The sequence below is a fragment of the Triticum urartu genome, chromosome 3, assembly GCF_003073215.2.
Source record: "Triticum urartu cultivar G1812 chromosome 3, Tu2.1, whole genome shotgun sequence".
Lineage (NCBI taxonomy): Eukaryota > Viridiplantae > Streptophyta > Magnoliopsida > Poales > Poaceae > Triticum > Triticum urartu.
Window position 1 is genome coordinate 602970562 of NC_053024.1, and position 17955 is coordinate 602988516.

Here is a 17955-nt window from a genome sequence, read left to right on the forward strand (position 1 = left end):
ATGGAATCAGTTCTTTTGCCGGCTTCGAAGTTATCAGCTGGTTCCACTATTAGCCAAATGTTCCATTCAATCGGACGAGTTCCTTCCGTTCTACGTTACCACATTCCGTGACCCGAGCATTCGGTGAACCGAAGTTCCATAGCTTCTAAAACCGATCCATTCCACTCTACCACTCGGTTCCCTCGAGGCCTCGACGAAACACCACCTAAGTGTCCATGTTCCAAGGCATATACGCGAATCCATCGACATGCTACTCCACTAGCAGATACCACATTCTCATCTCCTTGGGACTCAAAGTATGCACATACATGTGCCTTCATGCAACCTCTTTTAAGGAAACATGTGAGTACAAATTGGCAGGTGCGTCAAAATGACCATAACAATCCACCCCATACCGATGCTAGAGCCAGCAGTACGAGTGAAGAGTGTACTACCATACCATACCATGCATGACCGAAGGAGGACAGCCCCCAAAAAGAGCCTACCCCGCAAACGTCCACCGCACCCTTCCACTGCTGTGTCCAGGTGCGGGGCAACAGCTGGCGGCCGATCGATCCCGCCCTATATTTCCTCGGCTCCAGGATATTTTGCGCAACGGCCTTCCCTCCCTCCCCCTCCCTCCGGGCGCGCGCACACGTGGGCGCCCCGCACGGGCGGCCGAGGCGGTGGCCACGGGCTCCCCTCGCCGCAGACGATCTAGGGCCTGTGGCCGCCATCGCGCCGCACACGTACCCCGCGTGGCCCCGGCCCCACCTTCCCCGGGCCGGGACGCGACGGTGCGCTGCGGCTCGCTCGCCTCCCCTCCTCCCCTTTAAATCGGGGGCGCCCGGTAGCTCCACTTGTTATCCCACGGTTCTGTTCCGCCACTTCCACCCACCCACCTTGACCTCGCCTCGCCTCGCCCACCCGTTTTTTTCCTTCGCCCTGCCCGTCTCGATCCGGAGCGAGCGAGCGAGCGCCCGCGGGTCGCCACGCCCCGGCGGAGCGGAGAATGGGCCGGGGAGGCATCGGAGGCGCCGTCGCGGCGGCCGACCTCGAGAACAGCGACTCCACCCGCGGCTTCGTCAGGGACGTCAAGCGCATCGTCGTCAAGGTGGGTGGTGACCGCGATACGACACGAATATGCTCCCATGCATGCATGGCGAGCTTTTTCCTCCTCCTCCTCCCCTCCCGATACGAATCTAATGCCGCCGCCGTCGCCGCCGTTTTATTGGGCCTGTTCGCTGCCGTTCCTTTTGTTTCCCCTCCTCTTCTTCTCCGGCGTGATCCTGGACCGAGTGCGGCGGGCACGGGTGATCGGAGAAAGCGCCGAGGCTGGCACGGGCGAAAAGGCTCCGATCTGGTGACGTCAGCGGGCTGATTCCGTAAAGTATCTGTTCAAGGGAGGCGGCGAAAATTTGTTTCGATTCGCTGCGCCTCCTGTTATTATGGCGTAATAATAAAAATCACGTGCTGGGTTCTAGATTGTCCCAGATTCGTGAAACTAAATTGCAAAGTATATTTTCTAATTTAGTTGGAAAGTATTTGGTGTTTTGTGATTAGAGAAAGTACTTTGTGGGAGTAATTTTTTTACTTTGTCGCTAAGTAAATCGGCGTTCGTTCGTCGGGTCCATCTAATGAGTTTCTCGTGCATCCAGGTCGGCACCGCTGTTGTCACCGGGCAGAATGGCCGGCTGGCCATGGGCAGGCTCGGAGCTCTCTGCGAGCAGGTAACTGAATTTTCCGACATGTCATGTGCTCTGGCCAAGGAGCTTGTGCTAATATACAGTAGTACTAGCCGGTAAATTGTTTTATTGACCGATACTAACCGGTAAATATGTGGAAATGTTTCAGGTGAAGGAGCTTAATTTCCAGGGGTATGAGGTGATTCTGGTCACCTCTGGCGCCGTTGGCGTCGGCAGGCAGAGGCTCAAGTACCGGAAGCTTATCAACAGCAGGTTGCAGAGAGTTTTTCTCACAGCAGTTTGCTGACGGTCATTGCCTCTGGTTATTGTCACTGCTTGCTGATAATTCTCCTTGCTTGCAGTTTCGCCGATCTGCAGAACCCACAGTTGGACCTGGATGGGAAGGCCTGCGCTGCCGTCGGCCAGAGTGGCCTAATGGCTATCTACGATACGCTGTTTAGCCAAGTGGGTTCTGCTAACTGCTGTTCTTTCTTTTGTTGTTGATGAGGTTAACATATGTTTCTGACATCAAACTTACCTTACTGCAGCTTGATGTGACATCGTCTCAGCTTCTTGTTACGGATCGTGATTTCCGGGATCCAAGTTTTGGGCACCAGCTTCGTGAGACTGTTGTCTCCCTGTTAGATCTTAAGGTGATACCGGTGTTCAACGAGAACGATGCTATCAGTACGAGGAGAGCGCCATATGAGGTGTGATTTCTCTCAAGAACAATTGCCATGCACACCCAAGCTTCAGAGTTTCGTGTTTCTCTAATGTGATCTCTGCAGTAGGAGCTTAATTGACAATTGTCCGTAGTTTAGTCCTTCATTTAGCTTTTCCTCTGCAGGCACCTCTGTTATTATTTTGTAGAACAAGCAACCTATGCTATTTTGCTCTCTGTCTGTCTTGCTGGTTTATCTTTCATTATGCTGTAACAGAATATGCAGTGCCCTTTTAAGTTTCAGTGATCGATGTTTATCACTCCAGGCTTTAAACAAAATGATGGCTATGCATCAACTTTATGGATTCCCACTAGCAATGACAACTGGGCCGTCTTTAGCGTTTCCTGTTCACTGGTTATAACATTTGACTTCATGTGCAGGATTCATCTGGTATATTCTGGGATAACGACAGTTTGGCGACGCTGTTGGCAAAAGAACTGGATGCTGATCTACTTATCATGCTTAGTGATGTGGAGGGACTCTATAGTGGTCCACCGAGTGATCCTCAATCAAAGATTATCCACACCTACATCAATGAAAAACACGGGAAGCTAATTAATTTTGGGGAGAAGTCTCGTGTGGGAAGAGGTGGAATGCAAGCTAAGGTGGCAGCTGCTGTTACTGCTGCATCAAAGGGCGTACCTGCTGTAATTGCAAGGTGAGGCAACTTTTCTCCCTTGTTATTATAGCATGATTTAACCATATGATAGCTACTAAATGTTCCCATTAGGTTAACATACTGCAAGCCACTATGGTTGGACAAACTGCCAGCTAGTATATTTGAGCAATCCATGGTTGCATATTAAACTATCGCTATTATAATTTGGCATTTCGTAAATCAGTGTGCAAGTATTTACAGATACTAGAGATCTAATGCATGCAATTTTTCCTTATATAATCCACTGGAGTCTGTTACCCGCTTGTGTTGATATTTAGTTTAATTTCCTTGAGTATCCCAGAGAACTGGGCGCCAACCAGTTGGCTAGCTAGAGCAGGCTCAAATGCTCACAGCCCGCCGACCCGCGTTCGAGGCTTGGTGCTCGCCTAGTCGCCTTTCTTCCTAAAACATGCCACCAAAGGCTACTTCTGGTTGGCCAAGTATTTTAAAGTAGTATATCAAATTTCACATCTTCAAAACGCTACCAGACACATTTAGTGTTTGATTACTTCACTGAGGATTTAGGGAGGCCTATGCTTTCACTTCGGCATGTAGTCAAGCTTGTGCTGCGTTTTAGCTGCAACTGCCAGCTGTAGCCTTGTACTATTGTACAAAACTGAGTTTATGTCATCCTGTAATATAATGATTTCCGCCTTCTAACCTTTTTGTTCCTATATCCATTCAGTGGATTTGTAACAGATAGCATTATTAAGATTATGCGAGGAGAGAAAATTGGTACACTTTTCCATAATGAAGCAAATGTCTGGGATTGTTCGAAGGAGGTGACAACCCGTGAGATGGCAGTTGCTGCAAAAGATTGCTCACGGCATCTCCAGGTACCTTTTTCTCTTTCTCTAGAAAGAAGCCTCCGTTGGAGGTATCCTAAGATATCCCTTCATTTCTTATGGAGCAATAGCTATTAATGGAAAGTTTGAGCTGTCTCTGTATTTTGGTTTTCGAGCTGCCATTGCTAATTTTTTTCTGTTGCATATTGCCTCCCAAACAGAATTTGTCATCGGAGGAGCGTAAGAAGATTTTGCTAGATATTGCCGGTGCTCTGGATGCAAACGTGGATTTAATTATATCCGAGAATGAAGCTGATCTAGCTGCGGCACAAGATTCAGGTTACGAGAAATCCTTGGTTGCTAGGATGACCCTGAAGGCAGGAAAGGTGGGTTTAAATTTCACAGCAGTATCCGTTCATCTATTTGATTATGTTTGGTCATAGCATATGTTCTCATTATATATTTGTAGATAACAAGCCTTGCTGAATCGATTCGTGCAATTGCGGACATGGAGGACCCTATCTCACATACACTGAAAAAAACAGAGGTGAAAACCACCGAACCACATTTCTAAATTTGGAGGATATTTTATGATTATGGCATACTAAGATTTAAATTATAATTTCCTCATGTATTTAACCCATCAAGGACTTATTTGTAGGTTGCTAAGGATTTAGTTTTCGAGAAGATGTACTGCCCATTAGGTGTTCTCCTAATTATTTTTGAGTCTCGTCCTGATGCCCTGGTCCAGGTAAAGATTTTGGGAAGTACAAATTATAAAACTTACCTGGAACATCAACTGTTATTTATTATCAGCATATTATTGTACAGATTGCAGCTCTAGCAATCCGAAGTGGAAACGGCCTTCTTCTGAAAGGAGGAAAAGAAGCTATGAGATCAAACACAATATTACATAAGGTATGATCCATTTAGTTAGCTGATTGTGTTTGGAGTAATGCATCATCTTTATTTAGCTTAATTACAGTCCTGACATATCAATTTATCGTTTTTTATTAGGTCATAACCAGCGTGATTCCAGATGTTGTTGGCAAAAAGCTTATTGGCCTTGTGAAAAGCAAAGATGAAATTGCTGATCTTCTAAAGGTGAGCATTGTCATTTGATTCTTCGATTGATGAGAAGTTGATTACATAAACATGTCTAAACTGATTGCATACTATGCCTATGCAGCTTGACGATGTGATTGATCTTGTTATTCCAAGAGGCAGTAACAGGCTTGTTTCTCAAATCAAAGCACAAACCAAGATTCCCGTTCTTGGTCATGCTGGTAAGCCATTTTTCCTCACTGAATTCTTGTAATTCAGCTTATTTTTTAAAATAGGATATTATGTCACAGAAATTAAGTAGGTTACATTTTCTGTGAAATTTGAATGTATGACGAACTAAATTGTTTTCATTCTTCTACAGATGGTATCTGCCATGTTTATATTGATAAATCAGCTGACATGGACATGGCAAAACGTATCGTATTGGATGCAAAGGTTGATTATCCTGCAGCGTGTAATGCTATGGTACGTCTCTGAGTTTGATATTTGTATATGGTTTTTAATATTTTCCACCATACCAGATTTCTTAGAGGTTGTGTATATCATTGTAACACAACACTGATTCTACTTTCAACTAAATATTTTTTTTGTAATATATGATGCACTATTTCCGGCATGAATAACTACATAAATAGACTAAGTATTATGTATATCATTGTGCAGGAAACACTACTTGTTCATAAAGATCTGAACAAGACAGAGGGTCTTGATGATTTATTGATGGAACTTGCGAAAGAAGGTACCAGCTCACACCCTTGAAGTCAAATATGTGAACAATAATAAGTAATTCTGTAGTTACGTTTAAACAATAAGTCTAGCAAACTTAGTCACAAGTACTAATCTGTATGAGGTTCTAGACACCGTGAATTGAAATATGAACTTGATGCTAATAACATTTGATGGGCATGATTAGTTTATCATAATATTATAATTGTTTTACAATGATCATTGTTTTAATTTATAAGGTGATGTAATATTGCAGGAGTTGTTATTTATGGTGGGCCTGTCGCACATGACACACTGAAAGTACCAAAGGTAGATTCATTTCATCATGAGTATAGCTCAATGGCATGCACCCTCGAATTTGTTGATGATGTGCAGTCAGCGATTGACCATATCAATCGTTATGGAAGGTATGCAGGTTTCCATTTAAACATACTCTCGATGTTTTTCTTCTGTTACACTAAATTTGATTGTCTTAAATATTTTGTTTCAGTGCACACACAGATTGTATTATCACAACTGATAAGAAGTCAGCAGATACTTTTCTACAACAAGTTGACAGGTATTTAGTTAACTTCATTTCTACGGTTATTGTGGTTGCTAATTATGGTATTGTTAGCTTTGTTTGATGATTTATTTGATATAAGATCATGCTGCAAGTATCGAAATAACATTTCGTCTAAACTGTGACAGTGCTGCTGTGTTCCATAATGCAAGCACAAGGTTCTGTGATGGGACTCGCTTCGGTCTAGGTGCAGAGGTATTGCCGTTTGACTCGCTTGGGCCTAATATGTGTTGTCAAATGTTATTCAAGATTCGATTGGCTCTGATGCAATCACCTTTCAATTCTATCTTTCTGAACATTTTTTTTAACTGTATTTCTGAACATTTTCAAATGTCTTGAATAGGTTGGCATAAGTACAGGGCGCATACATGCTCGTGGACCTGTTGGCGTCGACGGTCTTTTAACCACTCGGTGGTAGGTCTTTATGCCAGTTGTTTTTCTGCAATTCTTCAGCAAATAATAGAACTGTACTTTCATATGAGGAAGTGTTCTGCGTGCACCATCTTCCCCTATAGTTTCTTCAGTTTACGCAAGATACTTCCTGGTTCTAAAGCATTAGTACCTTCACTTAATATGTATGCATTGCTCTCCTCATTATATAGCATTCTGCGAGGGAGTGGACAAGTAGTGAACGGCGACAAGGGAGTTGTGTACACCCACAAGGATCTTCCTTTGCAATGAGGGTAAGACACGGTTTATGTTGCTTCGCTTCGATAGAATGCTTACTCACTGGAGTATTTTACTGACCTTCAGCTCCTATGTTTGCAGGTAGAGGATTCCTGCTGTAGAGCAATTTTTGTAGAATAATCCTCTTCAAAGCCCCCCTTCTCTCTGTGCGAGGAATGAAGAAAGACAAGAGAGCATTGTTGTTACTATGTCGCTATCTAGTTCCGTGATTGTTCGTGTACAATGATTTATCCATACAATGTCGTAGTTATGGCACTAGTTGTTGTAACTGTAGAATTGCATCGGTACATCTATGCTACATATATGAAGTAGCTGTACTGTTTCTGATGAAGTCTCAAATCCGTTGTCATGTTGTCTTTCTATGGCAAAGAGCACCTGAAATGAATGTAATCGGCATACAGTCTGTTCTCGCAAGCCTCGCAGCTTGCAAGCTGAGACATCTGTTCGAATCCTCTTGTTACAAACAAACGTGTGGATGCAGGGGTGAACAGAACTAGCACCAGCTATGTCTTTGGCACCAGGCGGGTGAACTGTCACGAACTGTGCCTGAGGCTATGTGAATTAGGCTGAACTGAAACAGGTCCTTGAAACGGACAGCTTTGCAGCCGTAGACGGCCAACACAAATAGTTTCACATAGCCTGGCCTCTGTGAGCATAGAACCATTTGCAAATCAACTCCTAGTAAGTAAAATGCAGTCTCAAGAATTCTCAGAATGCAACAAGTAAAATGCAGTCTCAAGAATTCTCAGAATGCAACAAGCCAACAACCATTTATCAGAAATCTCAGCAGATCTCAACAGATTGTCATGACTTCAGGAATGCAACGAAAACTCATTTATGCGTCAAATCAAAGAACCATAAACCACTGATCATAAACCATTTGCTTGCATATCTTAAACGAATCTCAGGTCTTGATTATGAAGATTAGGTGGGATTTTACAAGGAACTTGCTAATTCATACAATGTCATTAAAGGGGACCCATTACAAACGTGCCAAAATTGCCTTGCAGAAGTTCCATTGGTCTCCAAGTAAAGACCGGCAATCAATTTCCTGTTCCTCCTGAAAGACTGGGTCATCGTGGCTAATCTAATCATGTTAGGCTGTACAATAGTGCCTACTTCATCGTCAATTTGGTATGATCAGTAAAGATCAAAAAGCACCAGCGACTTGGCAGCATCTTCACCAATAATCGCCACACGAACAAATTCCATCCCTGAAGTGGTGAAACCGATTCACATCCTTCACAACGATTTCGCGCTCTGTGAATCTGGAGATGAACTTGGTGACTGAATGACAGTCCTCACATAGCCTCAGGTTCTTGGTGATCCTGATTACTTCACCGCTGCGAGTGTTGATAAGCCCAAATGCAACTGCCAGCTTCTCACTGTGACCAAGCAAGATCCTTTCCTTTTCTTCTTCTTCAATGTCATACATGACTATCTCTGTGTCAGGGACATAGCCCTCATTTTTCATCTGTGCCACAAACTCACCTATCAGAGCTTGAAGCTGCTCAACCGGGGGGTTCTTGTTGTCCACAGATGTGAAAGAGTATATCTTCTTGTTCACCTCCATCCAGCTGCACCCCGGCACCTTCTCTAGCCCATGCTCCTCAAGCAGCTCCTTTAGCACGGCAACTTGGTCTTGCAGTTTAGCTCGAGAATAAATATCAGCAAGTAGTACATAGTTGCCGGCATTTCTGGGTTCAAGATCGAAGAGACGAGAGCAAGCCATCTCTGCGTACTCCACATGGCCATGAATACGGCAAGCTCCAAGCAGTGCACCCCACACTTGAGGACTCGGCTCAATGTGCATGCTCTGTATGAGCTCCACTGCTTCATCCAACTGCCCAGCACGACCAAGGAGGTCTACCATGCAACCATAGTGCTCTGCACGGGGTTTGACACTATAATCCGTCATCGACTCAAACAACTTCTTCCCCTCATCCACAAGTCCGGCATGGCTACAAGCCCCAAGAACACTGATAAATGTTATGATACTCGGTGATAACCCAACTTGAACCATTTTCTCAAACACCTGAATCGCCTCACGGCCAAAGCCATGCATCCCATATCCAGATATAAGTGAATTCCACGACACAACATCCCTCCGGCGTCCTATCCAATTGAAAATATGCCGGCCAACTTCAAGGCATCCACATCTCATGTACATTGCCATCAGTGCATTCAGTACAGAAACAAGTGAGTCGAAACCCCTCCGAAGAATATAGGCATGCAATAGTTTGCCGTGACCGAGTGCGTTTACTCCTGCGCACGCATTCAAGACACTTACTATTGTGATTGAGTTAGGCACCAGGTCTGCATCAGAAGCCAGCATATCCTTGAACAGCTCAATGGCATCAGCAGGTCTCTCATTCTTGGCATAGCACGCAATCATGGCACTCCAGGAAACAACGTTCCTCTCTGGCATTGCAGCAAACACATTCTCAGCATAGCCGACGATCCCAAGCTTTGCATAGCAGTCAATAAGAGTAGTGGCGACATGCATGTGCAATGCGTAGCCACGGCGGATGGCATGTGCGTGTACCTCGCGTACACGGGCGGAGGCCGGTGCGTGCGACGCCGACGCGGCGATGCAGGCCTTGAGCCCGAGCGTGTAGCTGTAGCTGTCAACGGGAACGCCGAGTCGCCCCATGTCGGCCAAGCGCGCGAGCGCCTCGTCGCCATGGTCGGCGAGCGCGAGGGCCTTGAGCAGCGCGTTCCACACGAAGATGTTCTTGTCGGGCGCCTCGTCGAACACCTGGCGCGCGGCCGGGAGCGCGCCGAGCGCAGCGTAGGCGTCGATGAGGCGGGTGGAGAGGAACGGGTCGGAGCGGAAGACCGGGTCGGCCTCGAGCCGGCGGTGGACGGCCGCGGCGAGCGCGGCGTCCCCGGCCCTGGCGGCGGCCTGGAGGAGCGACTCGTAGGTGCGCTGCGTGGGGGCGGGGAGGCCCTGGAGGAGCGCGGCGGCGCGGGAGAGGCGGCCGCTGGCGCAGAGCGTCTGGATGAGGTGGTTGGCGTTGGCCGGCGGGGGCGCCGCGCCCGACGACGACAGGGAGGACCTGCAGCGCGCGAGCCTTGGGCGCCTGGCGCCGAACGCCGGGTGGGAGAGGTGGAGCGAACCCGCGGGGGCGGAGGCGAACATGAGGTGGAGGGGGCGGAGGCGGAGGCGGAGGCGGAGGGGGCGGCTCGGTAGGGGCTTCACCGTGGGGGAGGAGGGGCGCGCCGCTGCGCCGGCGTGATGGATATTTTTTGGGTGGGGTTTGTGGCCGGTTCGGTCGGAGTTCGGGGTTGGGTGGAGGCGGAGGAAAATGGCCGTGCCGCGCGGAGCCGGAGAAGCGTCGGGATTTTGCGCGATTTTTTGTGGTTTCGGTAGGCCGATGCCCGATGGGCTCCGGGTCCATCTTACACGTCTGCAGCATCCGGCGAAAGTATGGGCTGCATTTCGATCCTTCGTTTGGGCTGCAAATGGCTGAACGGGTCGGCGTGTGATCGGCCTAAAGATTCTGGAGCACTGTCGCGGGAATTCCCCTAACACAGGGAGATCAAGCGATCGTTCGTCTTGGGCCCGGCCCGTTTAATGTTTCAGCGATCCAGGTTTTCGGAACTCTCTAGAGGTTTCTGGACGGGTTTTTTGGTTTTGCGAACCTTCTAGAAGGTTCCTGAACCGGTTTTTCTTTTCTTCTTGTTACCTCTCTTTTTTGTTTTCTTTTTTATTTTTTCCTGTTTCTATTATATACCTTTTCCTTTTTTCTGTTTATTTTTTGTTAGCGTCTCAAGCACCGATGAAAAGAAAACTGCCATGGCAGCCCAACCCAACAACTTTGCCATGGCAGCAGAAAAGAGCAACAGGAGAACAAGTGGCCATTGAGCGCTACTGCCGGCTGACTCAGCATCGTCAACCAATCGAGAGCATTTATTTTGATCTTGTCTAAGACTTGTCTCAGGCGACTTATTTCTGGTTACTTATTTTTCTTCTCCCTTTCTGATGACCCATAGACTCGCTTTATATAACAGCTGAGTCCATGGGGTTACAAGAGACTCCGGGTTATACCCGCAATTGGAGTCCTACTCTAAGTACTTAAAATTCTTCGTGTCTTCCAAGCTGAAAGTCTTCATCTTGTATTTGGACTCCAGAACACAGAACAAGCTCCTAACATCGTGGTATCAGAGAGCACCCTCCACCCTCTCGTTGTCGCTCCGCCACCACCACCACGCCGCCCTGCAGACACACCGTCGACACCAAGCTCAGGCGGCACTCCTCGCGGGCATGGATCCTGAGCTGCATGTTGGGGAACGTTGCATGGAAAACAAAAAAAAATTCTACGCACACGCAAGATCTATCCATGGAGATGCATAGCAACGAGAGGGGGGAGTATGTCTACGTACCCTCGTAGACTGTAAAGCGGAAGCGTTTAACAACGCGGTTGATGTAGTCAAACACCTTCGCGATCCAATTGATCAAGTACCAAACGTACGGCACCTTCGCGTTCAGCACACGCTCAGCTCGATGACGTCCTTGCCTTCTTGATCCAACGAGACGGGCGAAGTAGTAGATGAGTTCTGGCAGCACGACGGGGTGATGAACTTGTTCCCGCAGGGCTTCGTCGTGCACTACGGAAAACTAGATGGAGGACTAAATTGTGGAAAGGGGCGCCGCACACGGCTAAGAGATTGTTGTGGGTTTGTGTAGCGCCCCTCCCTCTCATATATATAGGTGGGGGAGGGGAGGCAGCCTTGGGTGCTCCCCAAGGTGGCCGGCCGGCCCCCTTGGGTGCTTTCCCTTTGGCGCCCCCCTTCCTTGTTTGCCTGCGGGGGAAGGCAGGAGGAGGTGCCCCCCTTTCCTTCCTCTTAGCTGGAGGGAAGGATAGAGGGGCTAGCCCTCCCCCTTTCAATCCATAGGGCCGGCGGCCAAGGGAAGGGGCGCGCTGATACGTCTCAAACATATCTATAATTTTTCATTATTCCATGCTATTTGCTACCTTTTGAGCTCGCGTTGGTTTTTTCCTTGAAGAGCAAAGGGCGACGCCGCAAAGTAGCGTAAGTATTTCCCTCAGTTTTGAGAATCAAGGTATCAATCTAGTAGGAGACAACGCGCAAGCCACTGAATACCTGCACAAACAAACACCAACCTTGCACCCAATGCGATAAAGGGGTTGTCAATCCCTTCATGATTATTTGCAACGTGAGATCTGATAGAGATGAATAAATGGTAAAGTAATATTTTTGGTATTTTTGGTTTATGGAACGGAAAGTAAAAGATTGCAAAGAAAGTAAATAGGAAACTAGAATTGTATATTGGAAACTTATATGATGGAAAATAGACCCGGAGGCCATAGGTTTCACTAGAGGCTTCTCTCAAGGTAGAAGATATTACGGTGGGTGAACAAATTACTGCCGAGCAATTGATAGAAAAAAGCAAAGTTATGACGATATCTAAGGCAATGATCATGAATATAGGCATCACGCCCGTGTCAAGTAGACCGAAATGATTCTGCATCTACTACTATTACTCCACACATCGACCGCTATCCAACATGCATCTAGAGTATTAAGTTCATAAAGAATGGAGTAACACCTTAAGCAAGATGACATGATGTAGAGGAATTAACTCAAGCAATATGATGAAAACCCCACCTTTTTATCCTCGATGGAAACAATACAATACATGTCGGTTCCCCTTCTGTCACTAGGATCAAGCACCGCAAGATTGAACCCAAAGCTAAGCACTTGTCCCATTGCAAGAAAAACCAATCTAGTTGGCCAAACCAAATCGATAGTTCGAAGAGACTTGCAAAGATATCAAATCATGCACAAAAGAATTCAGAGGAGATTCAAATAATATTCATAGACAAGTTGATCATAAATCCACAATTCATCAGATCTCAGCAAACACACCGCAAAAGAGTATTACATCGAATAGATATCCAAGAATATCAAGGAGAACTTTGTATTGAGAATCAAAGAGAGAGAAGCAGCCATCTAGCTACTAGCTATGGACCGGTAGGTCCGAGGTAATCTACTCATGCTTCATCGGAGAGGCAATGGTGTTGATGTAGAAGCCCTTCGTGATCGAATCCCCCTCCGACAGGATGTTGGAAAAGGCCCCAAGATGGTATCCCATGGGTACAGAAGGTTGCGGCGGTGGAAAAGTGGTTTCGTGGCTCCCTTGTAAGTTTTTGGGGGTATATGTGTATATATAGGAGGAAGATCTAGGCCAGGGGGTCCCCGAGGGGCCCACAAGGTTGGGGGCGCCCTACCCCCCTGGGCGTGCCCTCCACCCTTGTGGTCGCCTCGTGGCTCTTTTGACTTGCACTCCAAGTCTCCTGGGTGTCTTCTAGCCCAAGAAAAATCATCGCGGAAGTTTTATTCCGTTTGGACTCCGTTTGGTATTCCTTTTCTGCGAAACTCTAAAACAAGGAAAAACAGAAACTGGCACTGGGCTCTAGGTTAATAGGTTAGTCCCAAAAATCATATAAAATAGCATCTTAATGCATATAAAACATCCAAAACAGATAATACAATAGCATGGAACAATAAAAAATTATAGATACGTTGGAGACGTATCAAGCATCCCCAAGCTTAATTCCTGCTCATCCTCGAGTAGGTAAATGATAAAAACAGAATTTTTGATGTGGAATGCTACCTAACATATTTATCCATGTAATTCTCTTTATTGTGGCATGAATGTTCAGATCCATAAGATTCAAAGCAAAAGTTTAATATTGACATAAAAACAATAATACTTCATGCATACTAACAAAATAATTATGTCTTCTCAAAATAACATGGCCAAAGAAAGCTTAACCCTACAAAATCATATAGTATGGCTATGCTCCATCTTCATCACACAAAATATTCAAATCAGGCACAACCCCGATGACAAGCCAAGCAATTGTTTCATACTTTTGACTTTCTCAAACCTTTTCAACTTTCACGCAATACATGAGCGTGAGCCATGGACATAGCACTATAGGTGGAATAGACGATGGTTGTGGAGAAGACAAAAAAGAAGGAGATAGTCTCACATCAACTAGGCGTATCAACGGGCTATGGAGATGCACATTAATAGATATCAATGTGAGTGAGCAGGGACTGCCATGCAACGGATGCACTAGAGCTATAAGTTTATGAAAGCTCAAAAAAGAAAACTAAGTGGGTGTGCATCCAACTTGATTGCTCATGAAGACCTAGGGCATTTTTAGGAAGCCCATCATTGGAATATACAAGCCAAGTTCTATAATAAAAAATTCCCACTAATATATGAAAGTGATATCATAGGAGGCTCTCTATCATGAAGATCATGGTGCTACTTTGAAGCACAAGTGTGGCAAAAAGGATAGTAACATTGTCCCTTCTATCTTTTTCTCCTTTTCTCTTTTCCCTTTTTTTCTTTACTTTTTTTGGGCCTTCTCTTTTTTGGCCTTTCTCTTTTTTCCTCACATGGGACAATGCTCTAATAATGAAAATCATCACACTTCTATTTACTTACAACTCAAGAATTACAACTCGATACTAGAACAAAAATATGACTCTATGTGAATGCCTCCGGCGGTGTACCGAGATGTGCAATGAATCAAGAGCGACGTGTATAAAAAATGATGAACGTGGCTTTGCCACAAATACGATGTCAACTACATGATCATGCAAAGCAATATGACAATGATGATGTATGTCATAATAAACGGTACGGTGGAAAGTTGCATGGCAATATATCTCGGAATGGCTATGAAAATGCCATAATAGGTAGGTATCGTGGCTGTTTTGAGGAAGGATATGTGGTGGGTTTATGATACCCGCGAAAGTTGCGCGATACTAGAGAGGCTAGCAATGGCGGAAAGGTGAGAGTGCGTATAATCCATGGACTCAACATTAGTCATAAAGAACTCACATACATATTGCAAAAATCTACTAGTCATAGAAACAAAGTACTACGCGCATGCTCCTAGGGGGATAGATTGGTAGGAAAATACCACTGCTCATCCCCGACCGCTACTCATAAGGAAGACAATAAAAATCATCTCATGCTCCAACTTCGTTACATAACGGTTCACCATACGTGCATGCTACGAGACTCACAAACCTCAACACAAGTATTTCTCAAATTCACAACTACTTACTAGCATGACTCTAATACCACCATCTTCATATATCAAAACAATCATAAGGAATCAAACTTCTCATAGTATTCAATGCACTTTATATGAAAGTTTTTATTATATCCCTCTTGGATGCCTATCATATTAGGACTAATTTTATAACCAAAGCAAATTACCATGCTGTTCTAAAGACTCTCAAAATAATATAAGTGAAGTACCAGAGTTCATCAATTTCTATAAAAATAAAACTTCCTTCGTGCTCTAAAAAGATATAAGTGAAGCACTAGAGCAAAATTGCCTAGCTCAAAAGATATAAGTGAAGCACATAGAGTATTCTAATAAATCACGATTCATGCGTGTCTCTCCCAAAAGGTGTGTACAGCAAGGATGATTGTGGCAAAATAAAAGCAAAGACTCAAATCATACAAGACGCTCCAAGCAAAACACATATCATGTGGTGAATAAAAATATAGCCTCAAGTAAAGTCACCGATAGACGAAGACGAAAGTGGGGATGACTTCCCGAGGCATCCCCAAGCTTAGGCTTTTTGACATCCTTGAATATTACCTTGGGGTTCCTTGGGCATCCCAAGCTTCGACTCTTGCCACTCCTTATTCCATAGTCCATCAAATCCTTACCCCAAACTTGAAAACTTCACAACACAAAACTCCAACAGAAAATCTCGTAAGCTTTGTTAGTATAAGAAAATAAATCACCACTTTTGGTACTGTTGTGAACTCATTATTTATCTATACTGGTGTAATATCTATTGTATTCCAACTTTTCCATGGTTCATAGCCCCCGATACTAGCCATAGATGCATCAAAATAAGCAAACAACACGCGAAAAACAGAATATGACAAAAATAGAACAGTCTGTAGCAATCTGGATATTTTGAATACTTCTGTAACTCCAAAAATCCTGAGAAATTAGGAAGTCCTAGGCAATTTTTTTTATTAATCATATGCAAGAATAATCAGTATTTTATCACGCTTCTGTAAAAAAATGAAAACTAATCTCCTGGGCGCAAAAGTTTCTGTTTTTCAGCAAGATCAAATCAACTATCACCGTAAGCTATCCCAAAGGTCTTACTTGGCACAAACACTAATTAAAACACAAAACCACATCTAACCAGAGGCTAGATAAAAAATTTATTGCAAAACAGGACCTAAAAAGCAAGAACAAAAATAAAATTGCGTTGCCTTCCAACAAGCGCTATTGTTTAACGCCCCTAGCTAGGCATAAAAACACGAATAGATCAAGTGTTATCATTTTTGGCATGCAATCCATAAGTGGCTCTAATAATAGATTCATACGACAATTTAATTTTTCTTTCTAGGGAAGTGTTCCATGCCTTTCCTTAACAGAAATTGAAATCTAATGTTTCCTTCTTTCATATCAATAATTGCACCAATCGTTCTAAGGAAAGGTCTATCAAGAATAATAGGACATGTAGGATTGCAATCTATATCAAGAACAATGAAATCTACGGGCACATAATTCCTATTTGCAACAATAAGAACATCATTAATATTTCCCATAGGTTTCTTAATAGTGGAATCCGCAAGATGAAAATTTAAGGAACAACCATCAAATTCACGGAAACCTAATACATCACATAAAGTTTTCAGAATCGTGGAAACACTAGCACCCAAATCACACAAAGCATAGCATTCATAATATTTAATCTTAATCTTAATAGTAGGTTCCCACTCATCATAAAGTTTTCTAGGGATAGAAACTTCCAATTCAAGCTTTTCTTCAAAAGATTGCATCATAGCATCAACGATATGTTTAGTAAAAGCTTTGTTTTGATTGTAAGCATGAGGAGAATTCAACATGGATTGCAACAAGGAAATACAATCAATTAAAGAGCATTTATCATAATTAAATTCCTTGAAATCCAAAAGAGTGGGTTCATTGCTACTTAAAATTTTGACCTCTCCAATCCCACTTTTATCAATTTTAGCATCAAGATCTAAAAACTCCGAATCATTGGGACGCCTTCTAACTAAAGTTGACTCATCTCCGGTCCCATTTTTATCAAGATTAACATTGGAAAACAAAGATTCAATAGGAGTCATGATGTCTACTACACAACCTTCTTCTTGTAGACGTTGTTGGGCCTCCAAGTGCAGAGGTTTGTAGGACAGTAGCAAATTTCCCTCAAGTGGATGACCTAAGGTTTATCAATCCGTGGGAGGCGTAGGATGAAGATGGTCTCTCTCAAACAACCCTGCAACCAAATAACAAAGAGTCTCTTGTGTCACCAACACACCCAATACAATGGTAAATTATATAGGTGCACTAGTTCAGCGAAGAGATGGTGATACAAGTGCAATATGGATGGTAGATATGGGTATTTGTAATACGTAAATATAAAAACAGCAAGGTAGCAAGCGATAAAAGTGAGCATAAACAGTATTGCAATGTGTTGAAACAAGGCCTAGGGTTCATACTACCACTAGTGCAAGTTCTCTCAACAATAATAACATAATTGGATCAAATAACTATCCCTCAACATGCAACAAAGAGTCACTCCAAAGTCACTAATAGCGGAGAACAAACGAAGAGATTATTGTAGGGTACGAAACCACCTCAAAGTTATCCTTTCGGATCGATCTATCATAGAGTTTGTACTAGAATAACACCTTAAGACACAAATCAACCAAAACCCTAATGTCACCTAGATACTCCAATGTCACCTCAACTATCCGTGGGTTTGATTATACGATATGCATCAAACAATATCAGATTCATCTATTCAACCAACACATAGAACTTCAAAGAGTGCCCCAAAGTTTCTACCGGAGAGTCAAGACAAAAACGTGTGCCAACCCCTATGCATAAGTTCACGAGGTCACAGAACCCGCAAGTTGATCACCAAAACATACATCAAGTGAATCACGTGATATCCCATTGTCACCACAGAGAAGCACATGCAAGACATACATCAAGTGTTCTAAAATCCTTAAAGACTCAATCCGATA

At 44.2% G+C, this 17955-nt stretch overlaps 2 protein-coding genes across 2 annotated transcripts; one reads left to right on the plus strand and one right to left on the minus strand.

The window, feature by feature from the left end:
• Positions 1-821: 821 nt before the first annotated feature.
• On the plus strand, positions 822-7200 carry LOC125545280 (delta-1-pyrroline-5-carboxylate synthase 2). Its single transcript, XM_048709173.1, has 21 exons — positions 822-1093; positions 1638-1709; positions 1834-1937; positions 2027-2129; positions 2213-2374; positions 2767-3044; positions 3730-3880; positions 4051-4215; positions 4299-4376; positions 4491-4580; positions 4661-4747; positions 4847-4933; positions 5019-5115; positions 5256-5359; positions 5558-5633; positions 5877-6027; positions 6111-6179; positions 6311-6377; positions 6526-6596; positions 6785-6865; positions 6951-7200. Exons 1-20 carry the CDS (start codon positions 992-994, stop codon positions 6861-6863), a joined length of 2193 nt encoding a protein of 730 aa, XP_048565130.1. The 5' UTR covers positions 822-991; the 3' UTR covers positions 6864-6865; positions 6951-7200.
• Positions 7201-7762: 562 nt separating this feature from the next.
• LOC125545281 (pentatricopeptide repeat-containing protein At3g46790, chloroplastic) lies at positions 7763-10190 on the minus strand. The gene has a single exon (XM_048709174.1). The coding sequence runs from the start codon at positions 10009-10011 to the stop codon at positions 8050-8052; it is 1962 nt and encodes a 653-aa protein (XP_048565131.1). The 5' UTR covers positions 10012-10190; the 3' UTR covers positions 7763-8049.
• Positions 10191-17955: the final 7765 nt, after the last annotated feature.